General features: G+C 38.9%; 1 protein-coding gene across 1 annotated transcript in view; it reads right to left on the bottom strand.

The window, feature by feature from the left end:
* Positions 1–24,290, bottom strand: part of LOC126248543 (dual specificity protein phosphatase CDC14C-like) — a 206,727-nt gene that overhangs the window by 76,210 nt on the left and 106,227 nt on the right. The window contains exon 7 of the mRNA XM_049949604.1: positions 11,998–12,085. Within this exon, the coding sequence (XP_049805561.1) occupies positions 11,998–12,085 (88 nt within the window). The remainder of the gene's footprint in view (positions 1–11,997; positions 12,086–24,290) is intronic.

Below are 24,290 nucleotides of genomic sequence, written 5' to 3'. Positions count from 1 at the left end.
TCATTTTTGCAAAACACACACAAACAATGGTCAATACTGTTTTGGTAAAGAGACACCTTAATAAAGTTTTATTTTTGGACTACACAAGAATGTCAACATTACAGTTAAGGTTAGTTGATTTCTTATTTCTGGGTATTTTATAACTTGATTTGCAGTGTCCTAACACAAAGAAAAAATAGATACTAATGAGCCAAACCAATATGACCACGTGCTTAATACCATGTTGGTCCACCACTGGAACACAATATAGCAGCAGTTTTGCATGGCATAGATTTTAAAAATCCTTGGCAGGTAACTGAAGTATGTGGCATCAGATGTCTACACACAAGGCACATAATTCCCACAAATTATGAGGAAGTGGTTTATGGGTATGGAGCTGGCACCAGACTGCATACCAGATGTATTCCATCAAGTTCAGATTAGATGAATTTGGCGGTAAAGATATCAACATGAGTTCACTAATTAATAATTTCTTGCCTAGCACATGGAACATGTCGGTGATGATTCTGCGCAACTGTGGTAATAGTTTTGAAGAAAATACTTGCACCAGCTGCACTTTTCTTTTCATTTTAAACCACAGCTGGTTTCAGCCCCCAAGATGATTATTTAGCAGTATATGCCAGGCATCTTGAGTGGATAGGGGACAACTTGTCCTGAGAGAACACACCTGACACATGCCACTAGGTAATGGCCCTGGGGGTTGAAACCAGTCATGGTTTTTTCCTTTTTTTCTTTCTTTCTTTCTTTTTCTTTTTTTTTAAAAAAAAAGAGCAATTGCTGCTGACATTTTCTTCAAAATCATATTATGATCCTTAAACCAACGTAGCACTATTTCCCTTATAGCATGGGCAGTTATCCTGTCGGAAGATGCCGACAGCATTTGGGGAAGATATTAAGCATGAAGGGGGTGCAGGTGTGGTCCCCACTAATGTTCACCTAGTCCACCACTGCCATGCCGCCTTCAATTGTTACCACAGATCACCTGGATGCCCAGATGAATGTCCCCCATAGCATAGTACTGTTCCCATTGAGCAGGTGATACATTTCCACTGATTCACAGTACAATCTCAATTATCGCGAGCTCATTGCAATCATTTTTGAAGGGAACACACAGGTGTCACCCACTTTCCATTGATGCTACCAACAATAGGACACAAATGGTTGACCAGCTTTGCTGTTTCCCAGATCCTCACCCCCAGGCATCAAGCCACAGCCATATGCTCTTTGTCAGTATCATTTATATCAGTGGATTTCCCCATTTGCTGCCAATATCATCACTAGATTGATTTACCATTCATCTCTGATATGCTTATTTTACTTCCTTACCACATCACATTCCCTCAACACCATCAGGCAGCATTAAATCTCGTAGGATGGGGGAAGGGCTGGGGGATGGGAGTGGTCATAATGTTTTGGCTCATCAGTGTATATATGTGGATGACGCTGGCACATAGAAATTTAAAATTAACACCACACTAGTACCATCAGCACCTAAAACTGACAGCAAGCTTTCTGTCAAATCAAGAAATAAGCTCTACTCAGTACTTAGTCATTAGTTAAAACGCAGCACACAAACTGGTATGCTAAAAGCATTCCCCACTTGTAGTTCCTCTCACCATGGAAGGTAACCACATGCTACAGGGGAGTGCTCTTTTCTCACAGCCTGGTTAGTCAATTTCACAAGCCTTAATTTGCTATTCTGAACCTCCAGCAACAGCAACAAAACAGTGTCTCTCTGCTTTGTGGCACCATGCTTGCCTTGCAACCTACAGCAAGTGTAGTTGGGGGCTCAGATCTCGTCGGTCTACCATTGTGTACTGCTTCAGTCTTCTCATTTTACTCTGCAAATAGCCACAATGGAATTCATTAAGAAAATGTTAAGAAAATCACAGCATCAACTGAGCAATCAGCCTGTTTTTCTTTTTAATTATCAGCCTTCTTTTGTAATGCAATAAACTTCATTCATTATTAATTTATTATTGTTACTACGATTGCCGTGATTTGTTCACTCACAAGAGCTTTCCAGTCACTATTTGGTACCAATGAACATGACCAGTGAATCTGGAAGAATGGAATGTTGGATATTTCACCACACATAACACACACATTTATCTGTGTCTCAGCGCAAAAGGAAACGACCAATAAGAGAAGATGACAACAGGAGGTCTATGATGCATCAGAACTCTGCAATAATTTCTGATTTAACACACTGATAACAAATAAATTTGTGTCGCTGTATATTACTCCACATCTACAGATAGCTACAAATTTGCAACCCTGACCATGGTTTATCACTGGCTCAACTGCTGGTTATAGTGTTACAACCGCAAACGGAAGACTATGTTCGATCATTTTGTTCTGCTGCTTCTCGAATGAGTTATGACAATGGATAAATCATAGTTTTCACTTGCTTTTATTTGTACGGTTATGTAAACTAATATGGGAACTGCCTGTATTAAGTGTGTTTTTCCCTTGTGACTTTTGATTTCTAATACAATTTGTAAGCCTTCTGGCAGTACCCAGTACCTCAAATGAACCATCAGTAACATGGATTTGGATTCTTTTCATCACTTAGGAACCAAACAAGAGGAGAAAATTATGAAAGCAATGAGTACGCTAGTTAGTTCGCATTATGTGTATAAATCACAAGGTGAAAAACATATGAGGGTGCTGAATTGCACATTGCCCACAACAGTTTAATTTTTTTGGTCCAGATAAGGCACATAATTTTTAGTTTCTTCTTTTCTGAATCCTCAAATTAACTGATTACAGGGTGGCACTGAACAATTAGGTAACTGTATTTCTGGTTGCTTCCATCCCCACCATTATACTTCTGCATTCTTGTGGTAGTCACGAAAATCTATTTTTATGTGGCTAAAGACTGCACACGGATTTTGAGGTTCAAAGTGTTTGATACATTACTGTTTTGTGATGTGTGGGGTTAGGTTGATTTTCAATTACTTTTTATTTCCCTGAAATATGCCTTCGTTTCAAACTGTCAATGTATTTTGGGAAAATTTTAATCATGTTGGAAAATTATATATTTCAGTATTTCACACGCCATATTCTGCGTGAGCAGAAACTAATACCACAACCTTTGTTGTCCCCGCACTGAAATTAAGTAACATCAGTGTTAACAGCCCTCTTCCACAACGGAAAACTTCAAAGATGACCAATTCTAGAGTAAATCGAATTGAATACCTTAAATATAAATAACATAGACAGCAACATTATAGAGTATCCAAAAATAATGCTACATAAAGATCAAACACACTTGTGCCTCCCCTCTGAAAGTCTGTGTAAGATGAGCATGACAAGCATTTCACCACATAGCTGCCCATAGCACAGCTGGGGATTGACAACGTCGGCGCAAATATTGGGCAACCCTGTAATACAGCAATTGTTCAGCTAAATTCATTTAGATTCTCTTTTCATTTTGATGACTTATGTGACTTAATCCTCATGTGAGATGGGATACCGAGACACAAAAATGTAATTTTTGGAACCCAGGAAAATTGTAATTCACAAACAGGTGTTCTTATCTTTAATGTTGCATTATGACACTCAGCAACCAATACTGTGATGAGACAGACTGATCCAAGCAGCATCTCATTTACTCAATGGTTCTGCACATGTCATGTGATGCAAGGGCTGTGTGAACTGTCAGTTCTAATCGCAGTGCGAACAAGTGAACTCAATGTTGTTATTTTCGGTTTCATTCAATGAAACTGCAAATGGATAAAAGAAATTCTGTAACAAAAACTGAAGAAAGCCTTTACACAGTAAATCTTCTCACAAGCTCAACTCGGTAAGTTGTGTTAATTGTCATAGACTTCCACTTTACGAATACCAATCTGCATCACAATACAAACTTCTCTGAAGAACTTTAACCTGACCATCAACAACACAAATTTGAATTATTTTTCATCATAAGAGCCCATATGTCAGGGGAATACTTACGAAGTGAACACATGGATGAATACAGTTCCTGACACTGGCATTAACAACTTCCATTCCTTCTGGGTAGATGCACATCACAGCAATTCTGTCTGTTTAAATTTAACTGAATACTTCAAATATCACTTTTTAACACTGTTAAGTCTTCCATGAATCCATACATGGACTTCAAAATGTGCAGTGCGCCTGCGTTGTTATAGAATGTGCACAGCAAGGTATTCACAAAGTTTATTGCACACATTTACCGTAAGAAATCAAACAAAGCCAGTAAAACACATTACATCATAGTTACTGTGTTTTCATGAAAACATTTGACTTACTGACGACAAAATTGCATGAAGGATCACTTCTAAACGGAAAAGAAAAGAAGCATACAACATTGATAACAACATTAAACAATGCTGTCAGGTAATCTGATTGGATTATAGTGTAATACAATAACCACAATATGAAAACATGTCATCTGCCTCCATTGCTACCAAGCATGAAATGCAAATCGTAGACTTATTTGTGGAGCGTCACTCAATAACAGTAAAGCATTTCATACCATCGAGAGCAATGAGCAGTAGCTGGCGCTTTCAACAAAAGCTGAAGGAATGCAGCGCCACTGCCGAAGCCATTAAAATGGTTCAAATGGCTCTGAGCACTATGGGACTTAACTTCTGAGGCCATATCAGTGAAATGAGTTGGTTAAACAGTTCCAGTCTGTCACTATCACTGAGTTGACAAACATTTTCCAAACAGCAATGCTTACTTTCCATGTTAGAGCTCATTTTATTATTTCTCTTCAAATCACATTAATCATGGAATGGAAACACACAGCAACAGAATGTACCAGCGTGACTTCAAACACTTTGTTACAGGAAATGTTCAAAATGTCCTCCGTTAGCGAGGATACATGCATCCACCCTCCGTCGCATGGAATCCCTGATGCGCTGATGCAGCCCTGGAGAATGGCGTATTGTATCACAGCCGTCCACAATACGAGCACGAAGAGTCTCTACATTTGGTACCGGGGTTGCGTAGACAAGAGCTTTCAAATGCCCCTGTAAATGAAAGTCAAGAGGGTTGAGGTTAGGAGAGCGTGGAGGCCATGGAATTGGTCGGCCTCTACCAATTCATCGGTCACCGAATCTGTTGTTGAGAAGCGTACGAACACTTCGACTGAAATGTGCAGGAGCTCCATCACGCATGAACCACATGTTGTGTCGTACTTGTAAAGGCGCATGTTCTAGCAGCACAGGTAGAGTATCTCGTATGACATCATGATAACGTGCTCCATTGAGCGTAGGTGGACGAAACTAAAATGAGCTCTAACATGGAAATTAAGCATTTCCGGACACATGTCCACATAACATCTTTTCTTTATTTGTGTGTGAGGAATGTTTCCTGGAAGTTTGGCCGTACCTTTTTGTAACAGCCTGTATAAGCACATATACGGTGTTTCAGGATGAATAGTCGACATTTTAGTATCTGGTGGTATAGAAAACTGCATAAAAAATTGTATATAAGCAGGAGGTCCAGGTTCGAACCCCGGCCAGGCACAAATTTTCATTTGCTGCCGTTGCTGTATTCCAACACCCTGTGACGGTGTGGACGTCTGTCCTTTGATATTTAAGATGCAATTGTTTTTTGAGGCAATGCAGGTGTTTTGCGAACATTTGTCTTGCATCAATGTAAGGGGGACTGTAACAGCATCCATTCATTAGTCATTGCTTTGTGATGGCGCTTATCCATATCGTATACAAGCAAATTAGATTGTAGTGAATGTTTAGTCAAATAATGAATGGTCAGTATATAAGTATTTATGAACAGTAGAAGCAGGATTGCAGCGACCTGATCACTTAACCAGGTGCGACACAGAGTACCTGTGTAGTGAGCCATTTCAGCTGCATAGCTGAAACTAATATTTATCAAGCAGTTCACTGCGTAATTAATGTAATACCTGCACGATGATCTATGCAGTCATACTGTGTCGTTAGCAGCTCGTGAATTGAGTACTATGTTTGTTAAATCAGATTACTCAAGCTGATGCCAAATAAAGAGAAGCGACGATGCCACCACACTATCTTTACTTAAGTAGTCAGTGCTAGATTATGTGCACCACCATTAACGTTACTGTAAGCAGTTTGACAGCATAACACCACCACATCCACAGACTACCTGTACCATTATCACCACACAGTTGTTACTTGCAGTGATTACAAGTTGCTGATGTTTGTCGAGAGTAGCGGAAAGCGCCTTGTGAATGTGAAGTTCCATTCGCATTACACCTAGGACAGAGAGCATCCTCAACACCTGTAAAAGGTTACACAGAGAAGGGAAGAGTCTACATTTTGTCTCGAGTTCTTGCAGTTTGATATTAATGTAGTTCCCTATAGTGTCACACTAACGGATTCTTTTGGCTATCGGAATACTCATATGGGAATTATCAAAGTGTAATTGCTAGAACACTCAGCTACCTTAATAACACCTCATTTTGGATTGAATGTGACTTGGAAAGTGATGTTAATTTGATGTTTCCATCCGTCTCCTGATGACTTACTGAATGAAGTCTGAAGTGCACTCACAGTTGTGTTGCCTGCCGCATAAATTCTGTACAGTGTTATGGCAGCTGGAAATCATTGCTGAATGCAGACAGACATGTGCAAATGTCTTAATTGCTCTAGGGGAACTCGTCTTTGTTGAATTTTTTCCATATCATAATTAGCACAATAACACAAGGCTCATTCTGCTGACGAACTCGATGCCACCACACTATCTTTACTTAAGTAGTCAGTGCTAGATTATGTGCACCACCATTAACGTTACTGTAAGCAGTTTGACAGCATAACACCACCACATCCACAGACTACCTGTACCATTATCACCACACAGTTGTTACTCGCAGTGATTACAAGTTGCTGATGTTTGTCGAGAGTAGCGGAAAGCGCCTTGTGAATGTGAAGTTCCATTCGCATTACACCTAGGACAGAGAGCATCCTCAACACCTGTAAAAGGTTACACAGAGAAGGGAAGAGTCTACATTTTGTCTCGAGTTCTTGCAGTTTGATATTAATGTAGTTCCCTATAGTGTCACACTAACGGATTCTTTTGGCTATCGGAATACTCATATGGGAATTATCAAAGTGTAATTGCTAGAACACTCAGCTACCTTAATAACACCTCATTTTGGATTGAATGTGACTTGGAAAGTGATGTTAATTTGATGTTTCCATCCGTCTCCTGATGACTTACTGAATGAAGTCTGAAGTGCACTCACAGTTGTGTTGCCTGCCGCATAAATTCTGTACAGTGTTATGGCAGCTGGAAATCATTGCTGAATGCAGACAGACATGTGCAAATGTCTTAATTGCTCTAGGGGAACTCGTCTTTGTTGAATTTTTTCCATATCATAATTAGCACAATAACACAAGGCTCATTCTGCTGACGAACTCGATGCCCGCAAGTCCTTGAATAAGAATTTGTGAGCAGTAGTAATGCATGAAAGGAAACAGACTGTTGGACAAAAGAATGAAGACTTCTCTACTTTTTGCATTTCCAGTGGGGCCTACAATAAGAATCTGGTGTGATATTATACTCCAGAACCCTAAACTATTTATTTTTGACCACATACTGAAACAAAAACTATGACATAAGAAGAGGAAATGACTTACATGCTTCTCAGAAACTTTAGCTTTTGTGTTTAGTTTCTCACTTCATACTAAAACAAGGGCGTTGATGTGAGAGGAAGAAACTGAGTATACACTTCAAAGACATAATATTACCTTGTGTGCTACTACAACATGCATGAAAGCTCTGCTGTTAATTTTTGTGTGTTGGATAAATTTTGAAATCACCTAACAGTATTTTGTGAGAAGGTTCCTATTTTCTCGGGATTCAAATTGAGTGGACATTTCATCACTGGTTAATATTCTGATGACTAATAACATGATGATCGTTCCAATTGCTCCGGGGCACCTGTGATTAGAGTCTCACGTTGGCTACTATAAGAACATACAGGCAGTGATGTCCACTCACTGCAGTCAGAGCCAAGGCATTTCTTTCTGTTTAAGGGGGAAGCGTTTGCTGCAGTGTCCACACTCAGGCAACATAAACAAATCGCGGCGGTGTTGGGCACAGCTAATCACTGCATTTGTCGCGAGCCGCAACAAGAGCGCACTGGAGTTAATACATCTTACTTACTTAACATAATATGCAGGACATGGCTTGGATAAAAATTCAGTTTGTAGTAACTAGCCATTGCATTAAAATACTTTACATTTATATTTGATGCAATATTTATTGTTGCTTGTCTCTCAGATTGTGCGTAAACACGAAAAAAACACACACAGTCATCGATTCCAGTGAGAGTGATAACTGCTGCCTGTTGAACAGCAGATATGCCAATCAATTATGCAGATACACTGCGACCGAAAGGTGTCTCAGTTGTTGCCAACAAATTCCAGCTGTGATGGACACACCCTTGGGGAAGAATCCGTAGCGCAAAACACGCTTTTGGAGCTATCAGATGGAAAATATTATGTTCACACTACTCTTTGTTCCAGTTTACATCTTTTGATAGGGCTCAGCCATTCATTTCTTAGGAAGTTAACGATGAAAGCATCATAACACATCACCAGTAACAGTATTGCATAGGAATGCTCGATGAGCGACCTGATGACGTTCAAGCAGAACTGCAATAATAGTCACTCCGTTGATTTTTGTTGTTTCGAATTAGAGCATGCAGTACTCCTACAGCAGACGTCTGAGCCTTGCCTGTTGAATGCAAATATCGCATGATGGTTAAAAGGTAAGCCATCATTTATATCAGTAGTCAAGACTTCCTTAATGTGGAAAATCATTCATGCCAGAATGATCTTTTTTGAAATATGAATATCTTTTTCTGGCGTATTTTTCCCAAAAGCACTCGCTCCACACACAGTTCAAATCTTTCGAGCTGCCTCCTCTGCATTCACAGCTCTATTATACCGAAAGTAAATACTGTGTTGCAGATGTTACACCTTTTTCCACTTGCAACCCAATTTTACAATGCTTAACTGTAGTTCATGATTTTCAAGTATGCAAAATCCAATGCTTAACTGCAAGATGATAACTAGAACTTCAAATTCGAAAATGACAGTTGACACATACACTGACAGCACTGCGCCACTTTCACCTGGGCAGCAGCCAATCTCAGGTAGCGGGTGGCGTCTGGCCGGTGGCCGCTGCAGAGCGAAGAAATGCTTGAGCGTAAGCTCTTCTGATTGCGACACAGCCATGACTGTCCAGCGGAGTTGTTTCTGGAAGTATTTGTTATTACTAGTGGGTAGAATGTGAAATGAATTATCTTCAATGGTCAATCAGACTCATAACTTTAGAGAAGGGCCGAAATGTCGAAGGAAAAAAAAAAAAAAAGAAAAAAAGAAAAAAATTATTAATAATAAAAAAAATGACACACAGTTGGACGTGAGCATGTAACTGTAAGTTTAGAATGTACAACTATTACCACTAGAACACGGGAAGACAAAACACAACAGCATCCCGAAAGTAGACAACACTTCCTCCTGACACTTCCGCATCTTACAGTGTTGCCAGATTGTGCAGATGGCTGGACTTTGCGTTGTCAGAGGCGCTCGGTTTTATTGGCCATCTTAAGTGAACGACTTGGACTTAGTCTCTGTGGCGGCCACCCGGCGATCAGATTTTGTGTGTAAGACTGCACATGATGAGAGTTGCAATTCTCTGTGACAAGTAGAACAGACATCAGAGTGCATTAGTGTCATTTGTGTTTAGTGTTGTTACCAGCTAGGATATATAAGGCACATGGACAGCATCAGATGAGTGATTGCCATGAAGGACAAGGATGTGCCATGCACACACATAAGACAGTGTTATCAGTACCTGATATAATCTGAAAGGGGCCTCACTGTGCGTCTCCATTTACTAGCTGCTTGAATCCTGCAATATCCAGATTTATGGGGTATTTGGATGTGACAGAGGCCCAATGTTTGTCAGGAAGGGCACATGACAGCAGGTACACTTGTTGTCAAAGTCCCATTTGACCAATTCTGACCATCAGAAGGAAAGATCACCCTACTGTGGCCCAAGCGTACTGTAACACCTCCATCTCTTCACCTGCCATCCAAGAGCAAGTAGTGGTTTCCCTGCAACATTCTAAGTCACTCCACACCATTTGTTGGAGACCTACAGCAACCAGACTAGGGAAATACCATTCCATGCGTAGGCTGCCATTAACACCGCAACACTAACAGCTGTGCGGGTCACATTATGAATTAGAAGCATGGACTGCTGATGAATTGTATCATATTTTCTTCAGCACTGAACTGCAGTTTTGAGCTAACCTGGATGACCTCTTTCAGCAAGTCTAGTGGCGACCTGTGGAGAGGTCCTATTCTTGCAATTTTCTGGAGAGGTACAGTAGTGTTATTCCTGGTGTAATGGTAATTGGATATGACTTCAGATCACGACTAGTAGGTGATATGGACATCCTATATCCTCATGTGTTACCTCTCTTGCGACTGTACTGTGGTGCCATTTTTCAACAGGACAACACCCATCCACACAGGGCATGTGTTTCTATAACCATCTGCATGATGCTGAGGTTCTGCCATGGCCACAAAGCTACGCAGATCTGTCCCCGATAGAACATGCAAGTCCAGCCTGGATGTCAACTCTGTCCCAGTTCCATTATCCAAGATACCAAGACCAGTTGCAGAATTCATGGATCAGTTTGCTTCAGGAGAGGATACAAAAGCTTTATGCCACACTTCCCAACCAAATCAATGCATGCAACCAGATCAGGGAGGGTGCAACATCATACTTATAAATGGGCTCATACCGACATGCTCTTTTGTAAATTTGGCTCAATTTTGTAATCACTGAAATAACATTACATACACTCTCAGCCCTTTAAGTTTTATTTCATTTCCTCAGCCCTACAGGCTTCTTCTTCTTCTTCTTCTTCTTCTTCTTCTTCAGGCATTTTGTATCTGTTTCTAATATCATTTTTATTTTCTGGGTTCCATGGTATTGTGTATGAGAAGGCTATTGTTAGGTAGTTGTTTGATTTGAGGGATCCTACTATCATACTGGATCCTTTACGAAATTAGGTCGAGTGTTGGTGCTTCTTGTCAGTGTACTCAACTAGTGGGACTATCGGTTCAACCGATATCCCATGAAACACCGAAGAAACAATCATTCACTCAGACAGAGACCACCATAATTAAAAAAATCTAATACAACTGAGTAGGTAGTCACAATACTCAATTATGTCATTCCAGCACAGCTGAATGGAGATTGACGATTTCTTTTCAGGTTCTATCAACTTTCTGATCCAGGTAGCTAAATTACGGTATCTGCTCACTGCAACACAAAACATCCAACATCCACACCCAAAATGGTCAGTGGAGACTGTCCAAAGCTTTATAAAGCATTGGCAATGCTCTGCAACTGTGAGGTTGGTCTCAACACTTCCTACCCCCCCACCCTCCTTTTCCAGGATTTTTCCCCGTAGACATTCATATCAGCAGACAATTGGTTAGTGGTCACGTACCTATCAAAAGCTACACAGTGGTTGCAACAAAGTTAGAATTGGTATGAATGTTCCCACCACTGGCCTTATGTCTGATAAGATAGAATATAACAGGACGTGCAGGGTTGACACACAGGACATTTATTTTTTTCCTACTATTTCCACTACTACTAACATAGTATTCATGCAAATGGTGTACGTATTGTTAGAGAACCAGTAGTATTTTGATGGGATAAGTTGCTTAATGAACATTTGTCTTATGTCAAACTCTGAAATTTTGCATACATGAAAGGTTATATGGCATGTACACTTCACCCTTTCAGCATTTTTCTGCGAAATTATAAGAAACGCTATGAAGACAGCATGTGTATCCTTGACTATATAAGCACAGAGTGAAATACGAGATATGTGAGGTAGCAAGATTACCACAGTGGTCTAGACAGGTAGTTTTTTATGGAAATATACTCCTTCATTGTACTAGGTAAAAATCTTTGAAATACACATACCGTTTTCTATTTTTGTTTTTGCATGAGGACCACAGAAAGCGATAAATTTTTGAGGCACAATCCAGTTCAAATCACCATTTTCAACACGCTGGAAAAGAAAAAGAAAAGAAAAAAACAGGAAAATAAGTTGAAAGGAAATAGCAACAAGTACATTTCATGGTTAGTATTTTACATGGAGTCTTCTAAAATTTGTCCCTGTACTGAAATAAAGACACATACTTGTGTACACGATATACACTACTTCTGCTCTATGTCAGAAGATCTTACCCTTTTTTCTTGGGCTTCGTTTTATCATAGAATTCACCTGGAATGATTTAGAAAAATGTTGAAAAATCAAATTGTCTCAACCAAATACAGACATGAAGAAAGCATTTAATTCTTTTTTTTAATAATAAGCACACACAACTCATTGTTTTTGAAAATATATAGAAAAACAAAGAGTAATGCAAAAAGGAATCAGTCAGTGCAAGGGAAAAAAAAAGAGACACAGCAAATTGCAAAAGTTAATAGGGATATACATTACGAGGCATGTGACATTCACAAATGAATCGGATTGCGCGGCCTCTACCGCTGGAGGTTCGAGTCGTCCTGAAAACCTACATTTCTTTGAATCTAACAAAGCACTGCACTGGTCCAACCATTATCCATTCATCTGGCTTTGTGTCCTGCTCATTTCCATTTTATTTTCATTACAGCCATAATTACATTTTCCACTACCATTATTCTCTGAGCTATGTACTCTTTTTGCCTACTTTCTCCCCGTACTTCCCCTCCCCACAACACTAATTATAAATTTTCTGTTTCAGATATGAAAGACACTTAGTTTTAAGAATGGTTTACTTTAATAAAAGCACTTAAAAAGTTTTTATTCTTCCATTTATTTCTTGAACTTCACATCCAGCTGTCCTCTAAAAACTGCACTAAATAAAAGACTGATCACTTTCTTCTGTGACTTCATTATTTTGAGGCATTTCTACATGGTGAATGCTTTGATTAGGTGCACACCTGTATAAACCATTTATGACATACTATATTACACTCACAACTTGGATGTGCACTGACCACAGCACACATGAAGTTTGTTTGGAAATTTAAAGTGGTGGTCCTCTCCTCTGGTATGAAATTCAGTCTGGTGCACCATAAAACATAGACCAAGGAAATAATTTTCAGGCCTAGTTTCAAACTTGCTCTCTTAACTACTTATTCAACTGCACCAGAGGCAAACAATACAAAATGTTTCCCAAAACAAAGATTTTCAGAATGAATTTTCACTCTTCGATGGAGTATCTGCCAAGACGATCCTATCTTCCAGAAGTACTAGTGCTGCAAAGTATGCTGGAGAACTTATGCAAAGTTTGGGGAACAAGAGATAGGCAATGGTGGAGGTAAAGCTGTTAGATCAGGTTATGAATCATGCTTGGATAGCTTAGTCAGTCAATTAATTGCTTATCGAAGGCAAAGGTCCAGGTTCAAGTCTCAATCTGACATACAGGTTTGACCCACCAGGAAATTTCAAAACAAAGGTTGTTTAGATAAGATCAATTAACATACATACATTTTTTGTTTCTCAGCTGAAGGGCCCGAAAACTTCCTTTACAACTGCTGAGAATAGTTGTGGTGATATGGTATCTACTTTCCTGGCTCCCGTTCCCAGTCTAAATTTCTGACTATCATTAAAAAGTCTTATGAAAGCTGTAATATTGATGTGTATTTTCCAATATATTATAATTCGCATTACATCAGAATATGCCCCACAGAGGTATAGAGAGTGATTCCAATGTTACTCAAGGTAAGGAGTCCAAAACAAGACTAAATCTCATTGAGTGGAAGCCATTGGTAGAAGTAATTATACAGAACAATTCAAAACTTGGGCCACCCTTCAATGTGATGTGAACATAAATGTGTTTTGATTTTGGTGCCTTGTTTCCCATGGCCTATTAGCATAGATTTTGTTAAAACCCAGCCAATGCTTTCTCAAAATCCATGAAACCCTGGCCAAGTGGTAATTCACACTCACTGAACAGTTGCATTTTTTCATTCACAACATGTAAATTGTTCACTGTGCTATATCCACTTCCAAATCAAAATTGCTCTTTTACCTGGTAACATGCACTAAAGACCTTTCTGTTATGTGCCCCCAAAACCTTACCACCACCACCACATTCCCTGATAAAATATTTTTCTATAAAGTTGGTGATAATTTTTGTATCTTTTACATTACAGAGCGAACACTCATTGGTTTACAGTGTTTTATGTCTTCATTTTCTCCTTTACTGTGAAAAATGACAGCATCGTTCCAGTTTTGACAGAATTTTCTTTCCTTGTACACATTTTGTAAATACTTTTGTGAATTTCTTTATAAAACTTTTCCTCCTGGTTTAGTAATTTCCAACATCATCTTCTAGTGCCTTTCTTTGTCCATAGCTCCAATGGATTTCTACAGCTAATCTGTTTCTAATTAATCACTTGTACTATACAAATATGCAAGGAAAGCCTTGACTGCTTTTCTTCAAATAGTGCTATTCAGTTCAGAATTTTCTATAAAGCTGCTCCAATTGTTTTCTTTAAACTATCATCTGCTATTAAGCTTATCCATTACAGATATTTTAGAAATGTCTATTGAATATAAACACACAAAACTCCTACCAGTCACTTTTTTGAATATTCAGTTATTCCATTAACTAGTCTTTAAACCTTTTCAGGCGCATTTTCTGATGTTTTATGTTTATTTCAATAGTGTAATGCTGGGTACTGGTTCTGTAAAAAGTAGATAGATAAAAGGACTTTAATGTATTACCTCAATTAATGTTTTTACAGCAAGTTGTATCAAAAAATGAATTCTGTTACTTCCTGCGACAATAAGGGCAACTTCATAATTGGCATCCACCAGGCAGCCTCCACTGTGATTGACAACTGGCCACAGATAACTCACTTTTCACTATGAATATAAATATGTACCAACTGTCACAATATATCTGCCAGCATACAGCATGTTCTATACAAAGATCTCAGGGTGAGAAGCCATAGTGACACTTTAAGAATGTACAAAAGGTTACAAAATATTTGAAAAAAGATAATTATGAGGTAATAAATCATTTTAAAAAGGAGATAAATTATTTCAACAAACAGATATGGCACAAATGAATTGTTTTCATTTTTGATAATACCACACCAAAAAAGGCCAGTTAAGACCAATATAAATTTTTCTAATATGATTCTGGATGGAGTATGGACATTTTTTCCCCTTCATACAAATTCAGTGACATATGCAGGTGTATTGGTAACTGTAATTCTCAAACAAAATCTACATCACATTTTTACAACTAATGATTGCAGTAGCCACCAGAAAGATCGCGAGAGGCGCACATCGGCACGGCCCGTCATGGACAGTAGTTGCCGCAAGTAAAGTCCCGTCCACCAGATGGCACGTGAGAATTCGGCCACGCCCTCTGCCGACGGAACAACAACTCAGGCAGCACGGGCTGTGTCCAGTCAGTTCTCACATCGGGCATGCCTAGCAGAGTTCCTGGTCTACACTATGTGAAGTGCGATGGACAGCGTGAATCGTGTTAATACAATGATGTTCTATACTTCAATATTGGAGGAAAAGTTCACTGAAATATTTTTGCAGTACTGCTTCTTAAGAATTTTTGCAAAATAAGATATAAGTGCTTTCTTCAGTTTAGCTGAAATTTGAGAGTTCTTCACACGTCTCTTAAATTCTAATACTTGGTATTCTTTTTTCTTTCCTTTCAGAGAAGCTGTTTCATAGTCAATTAATTTTTCATGTGATTCATCTTTCTAATCTCCTCTTCAGCAGGCCTCTGGTTTTGTGCTTCTTTTTGGTTTTCTTCTAATTTTTCTTTTCCTTTCACATTCTTCCTTACATACAGAATAATATGTTTGTGCTTGCTGTCCATACCTAATGAGCTGCGACTCAATGGACACAGAAAGAAAATGAGGGTATTGTCCAAAAGCATCTCTTACAGTCAAAACACTGTTTGAAAATCTTTTAGTCATTGTTGCCTTGTGTTGTTCTAATGTGTGTTTCAAAATGGAATATCTTCCTCTACGTCCACATTTCCATGGGACAATACAAGAAAAGATTTAACAAAAAAATGGCTCTGAGCACTATGGGACTCAACTGCTGAGGTCATTAGTCCCCTAGAACTTAGAACTAGTTAAACCTAACTAACCTAAGGACATCACAAACATCCATGCCCGAGGCAGGATTCGAACCTGCGACCGTAGCGGTCTTGCGGTTCCAGACTGCAGCGCCTTTAACCGCACGGCCACTTCGACCGGCAAAAGATTTAACAAGCTTTGGAACATTTGGATACTTTAGCTCTACTGATGATGAGTATCTTTTTGAGATCTGCTGCTTCGCCAGCAATTGTCAATACCTTTATCTAAAGCTAGGTCATCCTTTTCAAACTGTAGAACCTTCCGCTCATCTAATAAATAATCCTGCCAGATATTGAACAGCACCATTTTTGCAGACTTTAACATGTCACTACAGCTTCTACTCTTTATTCTTTCTTTGAGTCTAAAAACCAAAAACTTTCAATGGTGCACTCGATAAGCAAGTCTTTTCCATTACATCCAAGCTGCAATGCAATGCTTTTGGGCATTCTTTAGAAACCACATCATCTCATAGTCTTCCAGTTTACTTGGTTATTTGTCCACTAACTACTAGTTGTTAAAGAACAATGGAAGGAAGATTAGGGGTTTCATGTCCCATCGACATCGAGGTCACAAGAAATGAAGCACAAGCTCAGATTGTTTCAAGGATGGGGAAGGAAATCAGCTGTACACTTGCAAAGAAACCGTCTCAATATTTGCCTGGAGTGATTTAGGGAAGTAATGGAAAACCTAAACCTGGAGGGCCATACGCTGATCTGAACTGCTGTCCTCCTGAATGTGAGTCCAGTATCCTAACCTCTGTGCCGCATCGCATGGTAGGTTCTTAGTGAGAAAGCAGATTACCCAATGTAAAGGTTCATTATGAAGAACTTCAGAAATAGTCTGAATTTTTCTCAAAGCATAAATCTTCAAAACACAAGCCAAAAAGGTTTGAAGTATATTTTCTGTTTCTATATGCAATTTGTCAATCACACGTGTCTGTCTTTGAAAATGTTGTGTGAACTTATTGAATAGTTCTGCAGATGAAATTATGAACTAAGTTTGCTTTCACTGAAGATTTTTTTAAAGCTTTAACAATTACATTGTATGATCTGGACTGAAAAATTGCAGAATGAGGTACATGCTTAGAAAAGTATTACTGAATGTAATCCCACTGTTCCAAAATCCTGTTGGCCGAAGGTTCTAAATCAAGCCACCTTGTGGTCATATGGCTAAAGAACTTGTGATGTGGAATGTTAAACTTAGTATGAAGTCCAACAAATTGTTCTCAATAAATAGGACAAGCATCAAAATAATGGTAAATATTGACAAGAAATTTGGATGCTTCTTCACTGAACCACACCATTATTAGAATTGAGCTCAATCAATCCCAGGATTCGACAGTTTTGGTACAGTACATAATGAGGTAGTAAATGTTAGGATTACCAGTAGGATTGGTAAGGAAAGAAACATAAATGAATTCGTGAGAGAAGCTGGGAGCTGACGACTTCTCTTTGTTTTTTGTCTGTTTGTTTGTTTTGGACATAATTAGAACCACACATTGTTGTGTGTCTGTCCATTGTGTATTTTATATTCTTACAAAATGTAAATCACATTTTATAAGAAATAAAAATTAGCTGCTCGCATAAACTGTGGACTTTTATTTAACCAAAACAATTGCTTTTCATGCAAGCATAATTACTGTTGTTATTTTGTACTCAACAGAATGAGAGTTTCCTGTTATAATTGATAAATGCATAAGTTGTTCAGCAATAACTTCTACATGTTTTATATAAACTCAACAAAGCAGTGAAGTGGTGTTTTACTCATGGGTTTTGAGGAAACTGCATTTTCTAACGCTATATTATGACTTTGTACTTAAAAAAAAAATTCCTTTGTTTCAGGTTACGAATCAACAATTTTCTAATAAAACCTGAACTAAACATTGACAGTTTCAATTTTGCTACAAATTCTGTTTACTTTTAAAATAACAGACAGGAGGATAACTACCTAGAATAAAAATATTCCGTAGGTTATGTGGCCCTTTATAGAACCTCACTCAGTTTCTATGCAGTTCACCACTTCTGGTTTCTAGGGAAGTCTAACAAGACCCTGGTCGCAAGCACAAACAAATGGGTTGAAATGAGATAATGTCTGATAAGTATGCAATGTATCTAATGTGCATGTAACGCCATTACAATCTAAACTGACCAAGGCTACTAGGAACACTATCGTAGTATATGCTTACTTATCATAGCCTACAGCGGACTGCAGTAGTTCTAAATCTCTAGCCATTATAAATTGTGTAGTGTTGGCAGAAGAGCCAACACTGTGTTGTTAGAGGAGGCCGAAATGCACGCGTTTAAATACACGCAGACCGGTCTGAGGTCTGGAACAATGACGGGAATTATAGTAGCCAAAAATAGTACATAGCTTCTGGAATACTTAACTTTAATCCATAATCGTTGTACATCGCTCTTGTACAGATATAATCTCCATTTCACTATACACTGGTAATGGCGCCTTGCTAGGTCGTAGCCAATGACTTAGCTGAAGGCTATGCTAACTATCGTCTCGGCAAATGAGAGTGTATTGGTCAGTGTAGCTTCGCTAGCAAAGTCGGCTGTACAACTGGGGCGAGTGCCAGGACGTCTCTCTATACCTGCCGTGTGGTGGCGCTCGGTCTGCAATTACTGACAGTGGCGACACGCGGGTCCGACATATACTAATGGACCGCGGCCGATTTAAAGGCTACCACCTAGGAAGTGTGGTGTCTGGCGGTGACACCACAAATTGTATGATTGTTACAAGTTTCAGTGTTTGTAAGTTGTCTGCCTCAGGTCTCCTGGACATAACTATACAAAACACCAAACACTCTTTTACGGGGGATAGGTCTGTCTGATCCCAGCAAAAGACAAGTTGGCTTCAGATAGTGCTTCACGTAATTTCTGATTGAATGTGTCCCCATCTGATTTGGCAGTAAAGAAAGTTCTTAGGTGACGCTTTGTTATGCAAAACTTACTGTCTGACCAAAATATAATGGTTGTTTGTCAATCTTATTTATGTTCAAGATTGGTAGTTTCATCAAAACTCAATGTGTAATATGATGAACATGCTTCTTTTAACTTATGTCCTTGGAAATGTGGTGCCCGTCCATCAGTTACTAGGTATCACATTTTATTAGCCAAAAGTGAAAAATGTTTGGAAACACTACCAGGGAACATCATCTAAAAAACGTTACAAATATTGTTTGACAAATCCACAGAGTAATTGGAAATCACTGATTTCACTGTCTAAATCAAATCAGCAGTAATGGAACTATCCTTGGTACATAACATCTGTACCGAACGAGGTGGCGCAGTGGTTAGACACTGGACTCGCATTCGGGAGGACGACGGTTCAATCCCGCGTCCGGCCATCCTGATTTAGGTTTTCCGTGATTTCCCTAAATCGCTCCAGGCAAATACCGGGATGGTTCCTTTCAAAGGGCACGGCCGACTTCCTTCCCCGTCCTTCCCTAATCCGATGAGACCGATGACCTCGCTGTCTGGTCTCCTTCCCCAAAAAAACAACAAACATAACATCTGTATTGTTGATGCACGTACCAAACTCGAAGATAGTGTCTGATCTTAAAGTTCTAAATGTAAATTATGTGCTCCACATTTAGTTTCAAATTTGCCCTTACGCTTTGTTGAAAGTGAGTGGTTAAAACTGTCTAAAAACCTTTTGTCTTAAAATTAACAGAGCAAGAACCCCCATGTAAAACAGTTCACTTTCACCAACTTTTTCCCTATGCAGAGATTTTACTTTTCGAACGGTCTTTTCAAGATAGTCACTATGGAATTTGCATTTTCCCCTCTCGAAAAGTTTATTTTCAAAATTGAACACAGTATCACAGCTGCAACAATTTTGTTACTATACAGCAAAATTAGGTACTGGAGCAAAATAGAAGCAGTTTTAATAGAGGAATATTTGACACTACTAACAGTCCCGTGAAACATAAAAACCACTCAAAAAATCAAAAAGAAATAATCTTTCGTAATTTTCAGAAGCCCCTCAGGTTATATTTTATTAATTTCATCACTGGAATATTCCAAATAGTTAAATGAATGAACAAGAATATAGAAACTTGGAAACAAAAGAAAATAACTTATTTTCTTCCTAAAAGGTGACAAAAATGTTAAAAAAGGTGACAAAAATGTTAAAAAAGGTGACAAAAATGTTAAAAAAGGTGACAAAAATGTTAAAAAAGGTGACAAAAATGTTAAAAAAGGTGAGAAAAATGTTAAAAAAAAAGGTGACAAAAATGTTAAAAAGTGACCAAAATGTTAAAAAAAGGTGACCAAAATGTTTAAAAAAAGGTGACCGACCAAAATGTTTAAAAAAAGGTGACCAAAATGTTTAAAAAAAGGTGACCAAAATGTTTAAAAAAAAGGTGACCAAAATGTTTAAAAAAAAGGTGACCAAAATGTTTAAAAAAAAGGTGACCAAAATGTTTAAAAAAAAGGTGACCAAAATGTTTAAAAAAAAGGTGGCCAAAATGTTTAAAAAAAAGGTGGCCAAAATGTTTAAAAAAAGGTGGCCAAAATGTTTTAAAAAAAAGGTGACCAAAATGTTTAAAAAAAAGGTGACCAAAATGTTTAAAAACAAGGTGACCAAAATGTTTAAAAACAAGGTGACCAAAATGTTTAAAAACAAGGTGACCAAAATGTTTAAAAACAAGGTGACCAAAATGTTTAAAAACAAGGTGACCAAAATGTTTAAAAACAAGGTGACCAAAATGTTTAAAAACAAGGTGACCAAAATGTTTAAAAAAAAGGTGACCAAAATGTTTAAAAAAAGGTGACCAAAATGTTTAAAAACAAGGTGACCAAAATGTTTAAAAACAAGGTGACCAAAATGTTTAAAAAAAAGGTGACCAAAATGTTTAAAAAAAGGTGGCCAAAATGTTTAAAAAAAAGGTGGCCAAAATGTTTAATAAAAGGTGGCCAAAATGTTTAAAAAAAGGTGGTCAAAATGTTTAAAAAAAGGTGACCAAAATGTTTAAAAAAAGGTGACCAAAATGTTTAAAAAAAGGTGACCAAAATGTTTAAAAAAAGGTGACCAAAATGTTTAAAAAAAGGGGACCAAAATGTTTTAAAAAAGGGGACCAAAATGTTTTAAAAAAGGGGACCAAAATGTTTTAAAAAAGGGGACCAAAATGTTTAAAAAAAGGGGACCAAAATGTTTAAAAAAAGGGGACCAAAATGTTTAAAAAAAGGGGACCAAAATGTTTAAAAAAGGTGACCAAAATGTTTAAAAAGGTGACCAAAATGTTTAAAAAGGTGACCAAAATGTTTAAAAAGGTGACCAAAATGTTTAAAAAGGTGACCAAAATGTTTAAAAAGGTGGTCAAAGGTGCAGAATGTGGATGAAGGTGCGAAACATGGCCGAAGACGAGGAATGCAGTCAAAGGTGAGAAAGGTGACCGACTCCTCAGCGAAAGATCTTCACTCAAAGATATGGCATACTTCACTCACAGTCAATTACTCAGTTTTGTGTGCGTATAACGCAATTGATGTGTGGGCAACTACTTTGATCTAAAGCAATGTTAAACAGGAATGCTGAAAGATAACGTTACAATAGTTACAGAGACTTTCAGTTACATTATATTAAATTAAAAATTCTAAAGTCAGTTGCTGGCTTGTTTCTATTCGCATGTTAACATTTTCTGGAATTATTGGCTTATGGTAGATACAGATTTGCAACTAACATGATATGTTCAAGAGCGTTTTTTTCCCTCACAGTGGGATGGTTAGTTATTAAGCTGAAATTTCTGCTTTTGATTATTATTGGAGATTTTTAAGTCAAGATACTTAATGGCATCTGGTGTTTTATGTTCTACCATCCTCGCAATAGAATTTAACAAAATGTGTCTCTATGAAACCCTGACTCCAAACTATATCAGAATAAAAGTAATAAGACAAATCGTGTCAGTCAAGATGGTTTGTTCATTTTATTTTAGGGTGCAAACACAACTAAGATCATACGCACCCATGTCAGAATCACACAACACGAAGATGAAAAAGGGGTTAAATGTGACTACACGTTACGCTTAATCAGTGGAAGGAACAACAGCTAAAAACAGGGACTTGGAGAAATGTCCATAAAGTATGCCACAGAGACAATGGAGGTCCTGAACTAAAGATTAAATGTCCTTTGTCACACTGTTATGGCAGATAAAAAGTAAAATGGGGTCAACAGACGACACATTGTTTGCTAAAACAGCTGATAACCCAGATAGCAAACATAAATGACAACGTAAGTGGCTAAAAAAATGTCATTCCATCAGGAAATGGCAAACCGTCAGGAAATGGCAAACTGTCAAAGGTTGGGGACAATGAGCATAAAGTGGTGGGGAATTACCATTTGATAGATGGCAATGGCCAAAAAGACAGTGCCCAATACACGACCTAGCTAAAGTGAGCTCCTTGCAGCGGGATGCCGAGAGGAGGTCAGCCAAGCCGCTGGGAGAGGTTCAATTCCCTGGAACTTGCTCCCACGAAGGGAAGACCAGTGGTAGTGACAAAGTGACATCACTTGCCGAAAAACAGTTGGTGGAGTGCACCACTGACACAGGGGTCAGCCAAGGAAGCTATCACATGGTGACACCATTAAAGAGGAGCTCCAAGTCAGCAAAGGAGAAGACTGTTTGCCTTTATTTGATTTCTTGGAGCCTTTGCAGTTGGCATATGACGATTCAATATTTGTTGGCTGGAGGATCGTAAAAAGTCTTTGCGGGAGTATTCCTTCTGTCCTTTTCGGCCTGCCGTTTATGTAACAGGTGACTTCGCCCCATGAGGTGAAAGTCTGGTGCCTTGTTGCAGAGCTGGAGGAGGAGGAGGAGGAGACGGAGACAAGGATGCTACTGTGACAGTGGGTGATTTTACAGCCGTAGTGCTGAATTTCAGGTTGCATGTCTGCGTGGCCAGTTCTTTCCAGCACTAGATGTAGCAAAACCAGCACTGTTAAGTGCCGGATGGTAAAACACAGAGTTTCCGACTACCCAACAAGTTGTGAGCTACATGGTAAGGCACTTTTTTCTTCACCCAGATCTCCTGGACGGCCTGCTTATCGAGATACACAGAGCAATCTTGGGAGGAGACTGCAAGGTCACCACTGCAATTGATACAGCGGGGTGAAGGAGGCGGACAATCGCCCTTGCGAGCATCCCTACCAAAGGTTACACATTCGAGTGTGGTTGTAAAGATGACACTGGTTCAGAATGTGCAGTCGAACTGTGATAACTTTATAGTCTACTTTGATCTTTGATAGAAGCACTACTCTATCAAAACATAAGAAAAAGGGCATGTGTGGGCACTAAGTATGCATCTACATTTTTCATCACCCGATGGACTGCAATGATGCCCTGATAAGAGAGGTAAGTTTGGATTTCTGCCTCGGTCAGACCATGGAGCAGCCTAGTGTAAATAAAACCACACAAAGAATTCAGTATTTGATGGGCCTCAACAACAGGGTAGCCATGGAGGAGTGAAGCTGCAAGTAGTTGTTGCACTTGAGAATCAAAAGTAGTCTCCAAAAGCAAATTGTCATTCATAAACAAGAGCAGGAATTCACAGGACTGGCAACTGCATCAACACCTTTCTGAATAATAAACGGATTTACTGTAGCCAAGGACTGATAGTCTTCAGTACGTGAAACCATGAGGAACCATGGTGCAGCTTTGAATCATTAGCCTCATTCTGTTTACATTTAGTAGACACAGACGCAGACTGTGAAGATGATGATTGTGTGATTGTGAGAAAATAGCCCACAATTGCCAGTGTCTCAGACAACACGCTCCTTCTACCTGCTGCCCCCACCCCCAGTGGGGGGCTCTCCTGACTTAGGTGATTGTCTGCACCTCAGGTCACACCTCCCGAACATGTGACAGAGAGACCAATTGGCAATTTGGGTAACAGCTCAGGCAATTACCCTTCCCTGGCCCTGGCCTGTACCAGGAGGTATGTGCGAACCCTACTTTTCGACCCAGAGCTGGGAATCACGCGTTACCCAGTCACCTGTTACAAATCAGATGTGTGAGCCAGGGTTTGCGAGCACACAGGGAGGAAGAAGAACACGAGGAACCTCAAACGCCAAAGCAGAGGAAGGATAGGACAAGGGGAACGAAG

The sequence above is a fragment of the Schistocerca nitens genome, chromosome 3 (genome assembly GCF_023898315.1).
Source record: "Schistocerca nitens isolate TAMUIC-IGC-003100 chromosome 3, iqSchNite1.1, whole genome shotgun sequence".
In the NCBI taxonomy this organism is placed as follows: domain Eukaryota; kingdom Metazoa; phylum Arthropoda; class Insecta; order Orthoptera; family Acrididae; genus Schistocerca; species Schistocerca nitens.
This window is presented reverse-complemented; position numbering and strand designations above follow the sequence as displayed.